General features: G+C 38.0%; 1 protein-coding gene across 1 annotated transcript in view; it reads right to left on the reverse strand.

The window, feature by feature from the left end:
• The window catches only part of LOC126185086 (cysteine-rich with EGF-like domain protein 2), a 105,687-nt gene that overhangs the window by 14,111 nt on the left and 79,323 nt on the right, over positions 1-12,253 (reverse strand). Inside the window, exon 6 of the mRNA XM_049927874.1 lies at positions 1,714-1,851. Within this exon, the coding sequence (XP_049783831.1) occupies positions 1,714-1,851 (138 nt within the window). The remainder of the gene's footprint in view (positions 1-1,713; positions 1,852-12,253) is intronic.

A 12,253-nucleotide genomic window follows, 5' to 3' on the forward strand; every position in this document is an offset into this window, starting at 1 on the left:
ACAGTACACTGAGGCAGTCAGCAACACTTTTTGTATGTGATGCCAGTCTTTTTATTACAGGAAATGGTAACAATTTATAGGGAAAAAATTGGACAACAGCAGAGGCAAAAATATCACATAGTGGTAATTTTTTGGTTGCATATGACTAGATAGTACAGTTAATACACTTTAGAGATTTAAGGCAGATAGTAATAAATAATATAATTTTGGAATCAGTGGGTTGTAACACTGACACATAGCTAATACAAAATTTCTTGGAGTATTGTCAGGTGACCATAATACACTGTAGTAAAAACATTGTCCTAAACATTGCCATATTCACTGAACATTCACGCACCAAATCATTACTGCCGCCTTTCTAAGACATGACCAAGCCATTAATGAAATATAAAGAAGGAAGACTGGGGCCTGACATTCTGTTGATGAGAAGGCCATTAGAGATGGACCACAAGTTCTGTCGGCACTAAGATGTGAAAGTAAGTTGGCTATGTTCTTTTCAAAGTAACCATCCTTGCATTCGTCTTAATTGCTTTAGAGAAACCACAATAAATCTTATCTAGTTGTCGTCCTGAATTTATGTCCAAGTTTTTTGGTGTGTACAATCAGAAAATACTGTTGACTAGCTATTAAATATCATGTGAACAAATAAGATACACTTCTTACTTGTTGGAAGTGGAAATGCATATAACTTCATTAAGTAATGACTTTGTCATTTTATTGACTCTTGGTGAAAAAATTTAACTGAATTCTGTGAAAATTGTTACTTTTTAAACCCTCACTTTCTTACTACTTGTTACTATATTAATTATTACCAACCAGTATTTCTCAATGTATTGATCTGCAAATAAAATTTTAATTTATGTTCCATGTTTAATGCCTTTTGTCTTATGGGATACTGTTCCTGTGTTCTGTAAAAGTTAGCAATAAGAATAGCATGTACAATAGCTACCATTCTTGGAAATGCCTGTGGAAAAACATTTGGCTTATTATACACACTCACTCACTTATCAAGTTTATTTTTTAAAATGTTTGGGGACAGTAATAATAATTTTAGATCAATAGCAACATTCACAAACATTATACACAAATAAAACATTATACTGTTGTAAACTTTGCTACCAAGTTTAGGGGTGAAAATAGATTTCCCCGTTTGGAGTAACAACCTTCGACAAGCTGCCTGTAGAGAAAACAAGAAATGGGGACCTCATTACAAACTAAAAATAGAATTAATAGTGGGTACTGTAAGCCATTCCACCTCTAAGAAATCAGATTACATAAAGTTGAGCGTCCGCAGTCAACTTAAGTAACATAAGTAGCCATGATACTTTTCAATTTATCTCCATTCTCATAGTCTGTAAATAAATTATCCTTTGACAATTATCAAACTAAATCTTAAGCAGATGAAGAATTGAACACTTATTTAATATGACTGTAAAATCTTCTGTTTTCAAAGTATTAGCCCCTCTGTTAGTTGTATACAATGTTGATTTGGAGCTCAAACAGTATATATAGTCTGCAAATGATTGGTTAATTGTTAGGCAGCAGTCAGAAACAATTTCTGTAGACTATATTATGTCAATTAATGAATACATTGGCTTATTCCACATCCCTGAAAGTTCTCCTGCATGGTAGAATCTACAGAATACCATACACTGATTAATTATAAGCTCAATGTTTGAATGCTCAGTATCACATGAACAGAAGTGTCCTTACCTAAACAGGAAAAGGACCCCTCATTGTTGACACAAAACTGGTTTTTACGGCATGCTCTGTCTAAGGACAAACACTCATCTACATCAATGCAGCCCATTTTTTCATCCTTCAGCCACCCTTCTCTACATGAAGAACATCCTAAAAAACAGAGACAGTGAAATTTCTTATTTAAAGCCTTTTCATTTTGTGATTTGCAATGTATTAGTACTGGCATAATTCACATACAGAGTAAAGTGGAAAATTCTATTCACAAAGAAGCAAATGTATGTTTGTCAGTTGTTCTGAGAACTGCACCAACCCATTTGTTTCTTAGTGATATCTATATAAAGATTATTCTAATTTGGGCACTCTTAATTGAAGCAATACAAACGTCAGGTCACATATTTGAAGGTCTGTAGTCCACTTACCAGTCTGTACTGTGATTGTTCATCTCTGGCAATGCTTTGTGTTAGTAGAAAAAAAATTTGTTCTATCATTGATTGAATTCCATGATGTCTACAAATAGCCCTAAAAATGGTGAAGCAGGCTAGTTCACCATTGGATGGGGTGGGAGGGTAGGGGGAGATAATGCCAAATGCCATCTACATTCAATGTGCCCAGCAAATGCTTGTGGTCCAAAACCAATGTTCGAGTTGATAACACCTGAACTTTTTTCTACATTTTAGATATGATCAGCATATCTGTGTACAGACCTCCAGAACTGGAGCCAATTTAGAAAACTTAAAATCCATGAAAATAAGCCTACTATACAAAAAAAAGGTCATACTGATCCAAACAGCATGTAACACACCCATAAGCACTGAGCCTTAAACCAAATAAATTACAGCATACACCTTCAGCACAGTTAAAATATCCCCTGAACAGCACCGAATCTTGTCTATATTGTGCATCCCTAGCACACGGTAACTTTGCATGGCTGCCCAAGGTCTATAACCAATGTTATGTTACATATCAGTCACATGCAGGTCAAAAAGTAATTTGTTTGACAAGACAACATGTATTGTACACCACATCCTGTTGGTCATAGCTCTTAACCGATTGTAACCAGTTAGGAATGAGAAAGGGTGCTGCATGCACCTCTGTTCAGTCAACACTATTTTCTACTAAATAGTACTCAATCAAAAACAGGTGCACTGAGATCTTACAACAATTCCTGCCTCCTTCCAAGATGAGCTTTAGCACCAAGTAAGGAAAAAATCTGTTTGGACCCCTTTAATCGGAACCCTCCGTTGGCTGCAGTTCTGAAGGGAATTCATCATAGATACATCTTCACTTCTACCACAGCAAAATGTGAGGCAATGAAACAGAGATCTGCTGCTGCCTTTGTAGAATGGTCTTCACTATCCTACAGGGCCATTGCCTTTTTGAGCTCAATAGGATAAGCCTAATGTCCCATATTGTACACAGTGAACTCGATAGGGACTGCCCTTTGCGACCTACATGGACACAGTGTAACACTAGTGTACACCCCGAAATTACTTGTCTCCCACTTCACATCATCTGTGGGTATCTGACTTTACTAGAAGCTTTGACATGACATTTGATTAGCATTTTGTCCAGTGAGTTTATTACTGTATTGCTACTGAACTCAGTAAGTTCCAAGCCAACTGAAATTATAAGTCATTAATGAAATGTTTTATGTAAATGATAATATAAAATACACGGTTGCTTCATCAGGAATGCGTTACTTACAACTGTTGCTATCATCAGCAACAGCATAGATAATTTTGCAACAGTTGTTAGATTTTATATACTGAATCCATTGTAAATTACTGAATCCAGCATTACTCTCTCCTATCTCAATTAACCAATATTCACAAAGGCCCATGTCTACTGGTCCTCTCTGATTTCATCCAGATTTATGATATATGCAGGGCGTGACCAGAAACGAAGGTGGTGGAAGTGGCAGCTCCAGATAGCAAAGCTTCTAGAAAAAATAGCATTTTTGGCATGAGTCAGCAAATCATGCACCATTTATCTTGGTGTAATTTCCAGGCAGTAGAATGGTTATCTGAGGGTCATGGCATTGAGTTCTTATCCAGAAGCAGCTGCTTTTTATATTAAATTTTTATGTAACTTCCACTGCAAATAACCGGAAATAATGTTAATTACATTTATTGATATTATAATAAAGGCATGAAAAGGAAAGGCAAACACCCGCACGCGCGCACACACACACACACACACACACACACACACACACACACACACACACAGACATTTGTAAAGGCCTTTACAAATGTCTGCTTGTGTCTGTGTATGTGCGGATGGATATGTGTGTGTGTGTGCGCAAGTGTTTGCCTTTCCTTTTCATGCCTTTATTATAATATCAATAAATGTAATTAACATTATTTCTGGTTATTTGCTGTGGAAGTTACGTAAAAATTTAATATAAAAAGCAGCTGCTGCTGGATAAGAACTCAATGCCATGACCCTCAGATAACCATTCTACTGCCTGGAAATTACACCAAGATAAATGGTGCATGATTTGCTGACTCATGCCAAAAATGCTATTTTTTCTAGAAGCTTTGCTATCTGGAGCTGCCACTTCCACCACCTTCGTTTCTGGTCACACCCTGCATATATCATAAATCTGGATGAAATCAGAGAGGACCAGTAGACATGGGCCTTTGTGAATATTGGTTAATTGAGATAGGAGAGAGTAATGCCGGGGTCAGTAATTTACAATGGATTCAGTATATAAAATCTAACAACTGTTGCAAAATTATCTATGCTGTTGCTGATGATAGCAACAGTTGTAAGTAATGCATCAAAAGAGACTAAAATCATGACAGATTTGTGACTTTATCAATTTGTCACTTTCCAACACAGAACTGTATGACTGACTGGCTGGTTGGTTGATTTGGGGCAGGGGACTAAAGTCATCGGCCCCATCTGATTAGTGAAGGATGGAGAACGAAGTCAGTCATGCTCTTTCAAAGGAACCATCCCAGTGTTTGCCCGCAGCGATTTAGAGAAATCATGGAAAACCTAAATCAGAAAGGTAGGACATGGGTTTAAAGCATTGCAATGAAATGTAGCATGCAAACAGCAACACAAGTTAGTGAGCCCTGTCACTTTAGTACCATATTTACATTCCTAGCAAAGTAACCTCATTACAGATCAGTGACTGGGACACACACACACACACACACACACACACACACACACACACACACACACACACACACACAGTGATTTGTCTTGTTGATTGTGGCTTCTCATTCCCCACCTCTAGATACTAAACCTCCCACAGATGCAAATTTACTCCATACGGAGGTTATGACATGTAACTTCATAGGAAAACGCTTTAATAGCTACAAAAGTGTTCCTTCAAGAACCCTTTGTTTTTGCTCCAACCTTTGTAAAGAGCATGTGAGAGAAGTTTATTTGGAATTCGAAGCAAGATTCCAGCACATTTAACTTAAAAGCAGGAATGTATGACAAATGTACAAACCAGTATGCACTTTTCATCATATGAAGCAAATCTTAGGTATTGGATTAGATTATAAAACTCAAAGTCTTGGTCATAAGTTACTTTATTAAAATTGATAATCGATTCAATGTTAATGAAGTAGCATATAACCAGGACACTGAGTTGTATAATCTAATCTGATACAAAGGTCATCGGTCTCCTCAAGAGGGTCCAATCAGCCCTCATTTTGCAAACTTATAAGTAGCATTTGTGGAAATGAGAATTGTTCTGCACTATACACAAAATAAGGAACAACACTGCCTATTATAGCAGTTAATGAAGGTAGCATAATTTATTCGAAAATTGTTTTATGAACTTCCAGCACGCTGGAACAGCTGTGGATCAGTAACTTCTGTTAATCAGTACAACAACAAACCACTCCAGAGTTACAAATTTCACTTTTTTTTTATTCATTTTATGACTATTTTCAGGTCGAGACCCACTTTCAAATCATTGTAACATAGTCAAAAGTGGTATTTCCAAGAAATGAATGTTTGGAAATAACATTTTTGACTATGTTACAATGATTTGAAAATGGATACACCGCGAAACTAGTCATTGAGTGAATAAAAAAGTGAAATTTGCAAATTTTTACTGGTTTTTCATTGTACTAAAAATTGTTTTGACTGATTATATATGTACACACTTTGGAAGCAGTTACAAGAATTTTACCTGTACATGAGAATATAAACTCCTGTCATACCGGTACCTATATTTTAAAATTGGTATAAGCATTTATTGTAACCACTAAGATTAAAGTTTTTCTATTACCATTACATTAATCAAAAATAATGGGGTACTTTACAATAGCGATGTCAATGTTAAGATCATTAATTCTGGAGATATTTCATTAATGACAAAATCAAAGGAAGAAAACAAGAGGGAGGTAAGAAATGGAAAATTCAACAACAAAAGGTCAACAAAACCAAAACAGTGACAGAAGAAAAAAGGCCACTATTAAAAAATAGAAATGTCGAGTACACAACATACTCTTAAAGAGGGATGGGAAGAAACTCCAACTTTCCTTATGTAACAGACTTAATCCACCAGGACTGCATTTGAATCTTTGCATCAGTATTAGGAATACCGAGGTCATTGCACACTTGGCAGAGTGAGACATTCTTTCTTCAACTAATCTTTACTATATACAGGAAGCTTCAATTTAAGGCACAAGATGACGTGGAATAAATATTTCACATTCGAAGCAATGTTCAAATGTTTTTGGAAAAAGCAATACCAATGGGAACAGAAAAGCTTAATTCTCTCCCAGAATCCACAATGGTTTTAGATTTAACAGATGACAGTGTAGCAGCAATGGCGAAATGGATGGAGAATGTTTTAATACTTTCCACACACCAAGAACACAGACTGGACATATCTATATGTACATTGCTACTATGCAAATCATGCTTAAATGCCTGGGAAAGGGCTCATAGAATCACCTTCAAAATAATTCTTTGTTATTCCACACTCTAAAAGTGCACAGAAAAATGAACACTTAAATCTTTCCATGTGAGCTCTGATTTCCTTAATTTTTTTGATGTTGATCCTTTCTTGCTATGTAGGTGGGCATCAATAAAACATTTTCACATTCAGAGGTGAAAGCTGGTGATTGAAATTTAGTGAGAGGATCCTGCTGCAATGACAAATGCCTTTATTTTGATGATGTCCATCCCAAAACCTGTATCATGTCTGTGATACTCTCCCCTATTTCTCGATAATACAAAATGTGCTGCCCTTCCTTTGAACTTTCTCGATGCATTCCATTAATCCTATTTGGTAAGGATCCCACACTGCACGGCAGTACTCCGAAAGAGGATGGACAAGTGTAGTGTAGGCAGTGTCTTTAGCAGATCTGTTGGATCTTCTAAGTGTTCTGCCAATAAAATGCAGTCTTTGGTTCGCATTCCCCACAACATTTTCAGCGTGTTCTTTCCAATTCAAGTTGTTCATAATTGTAATTCCTAGGTATTTAGTTGAATTTATGACTTTTAGATTTGACTGATTTTTTTGTGTAACTATAGTTTAACATATCCCTTTTAGCACTCATGTGGATGACCACACACTTTTCATTATTTAGGGTCAATTGCCAATTTCACACTATACAGATATCTTATCTAAATCTTTTTCCCATTAGTTTTGATTTTCTGATGACTTTACTAAAGGATAAATGACAGCATCATCTGCAAACAACCTAAGTTGGCTCCTCAGATTGTCACCTAAATCGTTTGTATAGATAAGGAACAACAGGGGGCCTACAACACTACCTTGAAGAATGCCAGAAATCACTTCTGTTTTATTCAATGACTTTCCACCTGTTACTACAAACTGTGACCTCTGACAGGAAATCACTAATCCAGTCGCATATATCATAAGCATGCAATTTGATTAAAACCACTTTTGAGGTACGGTGTCAAATGCCTTCTGGAAATCTAAAAATATGAAATCAATGTGAAATACTTCGTCAATAACACTGAACACTTCATGGGAGTAAAGAGTAAATCGTGTTTCACAAGAATGTTGTTTTCGGAATCCGTGTTGACTGTGTCAATAGCCTGTTCTCTTTGAGGTAATTCATAACATTTGAACAGAATACATGTTATTTACTCCTGCTGCATATTGACATTAATGATATGAGCCTGTAATTTAGTGGATTACTCCTATTGCTTTTCTTGAGTATTGGTGTGAACTGCGCGAGTGAGCCGTCGTATATGATTGTTAAGTATGGAGCTATTAGATCAGCATACTCTGAAAGGAGCCCAATGGTATACAATACGAACTGGAAGACTTGCTTTTATTAAGTGTTTTAAGTTGCTTCACTACTCCGACGATATCTGCTTGTAAGTTACTCATATTGACAGCTGTTCTTGATTGACGTACGAACACCATGCAAGAATTTTTGAGGAAATAACCCAAATTTCAGTTTTTTTCCCTCTAAGTATTTTCCTTCAAGTAGTATACACTGGTACAGCCTCTCAAACTACTTAATGAAGGCTCCAAAATATGCCTCAATGGGGAGGCTTCCCTGGAACACTTCACAGATTCAACTTCTTATGGGGCTTCAACTTTATGTACATGTTCTCTCTTAATTCTGAGAAAAAAAAATTCACACGAATCCCTAACAAGAAAGATAGCAGCTTTAATGATGATGAAGTGCCTGGATTTGTAATACCTTAAGGGAAAGTCCAATTGTTTTCTTTTTATAATAATGGAGCTTCCTGTACAGAAAAATATGTAAATAAGGGAAAAGTACCCACTTACTGATAGAGAACTGGTGCATGATACACAAACATTTAATACAAAACACTTAACACTAGCTTTCGAACTATTGCTCTTTTTCTTGTGAGAGAGCACATATTTACACACACAACCACACAGACACCCAAATGTACACGCTTGCAGCAACAGTCACCCCAAGTGTCTATGTTTGTATGTTTGTTTTGTGTGTGTGTGTGTGTGTGTGTGTGTGTGTGTGTGTGTGTGAGAGAGAGAGAGAGAGAGAGAGAGAGAGAGAATGTCTGTACTCACATGAGAAAAAGACCAAGACCCCAACAGCTAGTGTTAACTGTTTCTTACTGTTTCTGTGCGCCATGCCCCAGCCGTCTATAGAGTAACTAACTCATTGCCTTTCCCTTATTCAACGTATTCTCTCTTTCTGCTACATAAGCCTGGAGTACAAACTCAAACTTTCAATGGTTTTCTCCACCATTATTATCAGGAGAAAGTGACTGTTGAGACTGCTAATGTGGTGCCATTAAAACCAATATGCAGCCTACGACTGGCCAATCTGAAAGCAATGACAGAAGTTATGCAATTTGCATATGCTGCCAGATGTGTGCTGTCTACAATGGAGGGACACTAATAACGCTACTGCTCCCATAGGAAGATCAGAAACACTGAATTTCTCTGACGCAAAAAGTGCCTACTACCATATACCACTACAGCTGTAGCCATTGTCCCAACACAAGTTGCCACTGCACACTGGCCTTAATGGTCTCCATGGTGACAGCCAGTGTAGTGATGCATGGGCAAAGATTTTTGTTTCATTACAAATAACTTTATATTAGTTTGAGCATCTGAGCTTGGCTATGGTTAATTTGTCTAAATATCTATTTTTGTGTCATATGCATTCTGGCTTCCAGTAATTTATAACATTTCTCATACATGGGACAGTAATTGTACTAGTCATCAATACACTTAACATTCAGGATGCTGGGCATAGACTTTGACTGTTTTACTGGGTGCTATTTATCTTATCTTTTTGGGCATTATGAAAATAGACTACCTCGCCTCCTTGGGACCCAGTGTATTTCATTAGAGTTAATGCTGGATAAAGTAATACGTCCTAAAGCCTTATCTTGCAGTTGCTTAATGTATTTGCAGTTTTCTTATGGTTTTATAGCCATCATATTTTAGAACTGATGCAAATGATATTTAATCTGCGAACCTAGGAGGTCCATTTCAGAAATATTTGCATCATTATGCATTAAAATAATTAAAAATCTATCTTCTGGGTCAAGGGTGATGAGACAAGCCAGCTTGTGGTACACCTTTCCATTTTGATTATGAACTTTACATTGATATGCAAGCTATATGCATTAAATGAACTGCCGATTAGCTTTGATATCATATGATCAGATTATTAATATGTCATTAAATGGCTCTACGCACTATGGGACTTAACATCATAGGTCATCAGTCCCCTAGACTTAGAACTACTTAAACCTAAGGACATCACACCCATCCATGCCCCAGGCAGGGTTCGAACCTGTGACCGTAGCAGCAGCACAGTTCCGGACTGAAGCACCTAGAAGCATTCGGCCATGGCGGCCGGCTAATATGTCATTAATGGAACGAAATGAGGAAGAGGGTTGACGAGTATCTCTCGAGATTGGTCAGTCTATGGCTGTTCGGCTGTTCTGCATGTAATTACATAAAGTCCACTGCCAAAAAAAAAAAAAGGGGGTGACCATCAAAGAATACGAAAAAAATCATAATGCATGTGATCTCTTAAAAGGCGTGATGTACCTTTAACATACAAGGAGAGATTACAACCATGTTGGTCTATCAGCTTGGTCAACCTCATTGGTTTTAAACTGATGTTTGTAGCAACCAACTAAGGGCAACAGCAATTTATTTACACATTTAGTTAGCTTGTAGGTGGGAGAGCCCACAGTCCTGATAATAGGTGTTACTGGGAGATTACAGAGTTTAAGAACACACTGTACAGCCTCTCAGATTCTTTATCACATTGTCAGATATGCCAGAATTCAAGAAAGTGCTATTTTCTTTCGAACTGGTATGCAGAATCATGTTTTAATATACTGTATGTAACCTGCTCCAAAAGTCACATTTATAGTCATAATGGAGGAGAACTGAAGTTGCCAGTATTTAATGTTTTCACTTAATGTAAATCAGATGACTGTCAGCCTATCTGGGCACCAAAAAACAACTCAAAGTAACATCTTCACGATCAGAGACATCGCCAAACAGTCTCAGAAAAGAGTGGTTTCAATGGTATCTAACATTGGCTATCTGTGTTCCTTGGGAAAAAAACTGAACAACTGGAAAGGCATAATCAATTTTGATGAGATGACGGTACATGCCACGTTGGGGGATATTAGATATCCTGATAACGGTTGCAACGTCGTCAGCCAACAGACAGCATAGTGGCATAGCTACCAGAGTGTCATCTATGTCTACCCTTTAATAGGTAATGCTCACAGTCAGAAGGCCCAGTGTCGTGCGCACATGTGAAACAAGTAGGCAACCACACCACAGAGATGCACTCTTGCTTCCTACAGCCAAATGACCGAGTTTCAAAGGGGTCAAACTGAGGCCTTCCGAGTGTCAGGAAGTTCCTTTTGGAGAATCGCAACACAAGCTGGACATGTCGTGACAGTTGTGCAACAGTGCTGATATCAGTTGTCACATGAACATTCTCACACATGTAGATGCCCACTAGGATAGTCTTATTGTTAGGGCAGCAGTGGCAGATCTTACAGCTACCACAGCACATGTAAGTGGACTTGTGAGCCCAGACATGTCAACACAAACTGTTGTGAACTGGTGATTAGCAGTGGGACTATGGGCACACACACCTCTAGCTTTTCTTCTACTCGTGTCACAGCATCATCACACACGGCTCAACTGCTGCCAACAGAATTCGCTCGGAAAATGGAACGGTGCGTCACAGTCTTCAGCAATGAAAGCAGATTCTGCCTCCACGAAAGTGACGGTCATTCCCGCGTACCATGTAGACCTGTTGAGTGCTGTGTCGTAGAATGCATTCGTCCAAGACACACTGGCCCCACCCCAGGCCTCATCATCTGGTGTGCAATACGCTACAACTCTTGTTCACCTTTGCTGTTTCTGCAGGGGATGCTAACCAGTGCTCAGAATTGACAGAAGGTTTTTACAGACCAATTCCTTTGCCATTCTTGCAACAGGAAGAGGGTGTGTTGTTCCAACTTGACAATGCTTGCCCACACATTGTCTGTGACTCTCAATGTGCTCTGCAACTTTCCTGCCCAGCACAATCTCTGGACGTGACTCCAATCAAGTATGTGTGGGATATGATGGCACAAGAAGTGACTCGTGCAACACGTCAACCGACAACTCTTAAAGAACTACACAAACAGGTCGAGCAGGCACGGCATAACATATTCCAGGACACTATTTGGCATCTGTACAATCGACTGCATGAAAGAGTCTGCGCCCGTATTGTCACCCTCGGAGGCTACACCACGTACTAACATAGCTGTTTCAGCATGGGTCGATACCTGGTACCTCAGGACTGCTTGTGCTATTGATCTATAAATGTAATCATTTCATGTACTACATATGCACTGTTGTACAATAACTCTAATGAATTAGTAACCTCTCAAAGGATGTATTTTTTTCCAGCAGCAAATTTAAACAGAATGGTTATGTTGAATGAGATATTCAGTTAGCACACTTTAACGCATAGAAATGCAAAGTGGTTTGGAAATCTAAGATGATTTACTCAGAGCACTCCTACCTTTGTGAGAGCCACATACACCATGTGATCAAAAATATCCAGAC

The sequence above is a fragment of the Schistocerca cancellata genome, chromosome 4 (assembly GCF_023864275.1).
Source record: "Schistocerca cancellata isolate TAMUIC-IGC-003103 chromosome 4, iqSchCanc2.1, whole genome shotgun sequence".
NCBI lineage: Eukaryota > Metazoa > Arthropoda > Insecta > Orthoptera > Acrididae > Schistocerca > Schistocerca cancellata.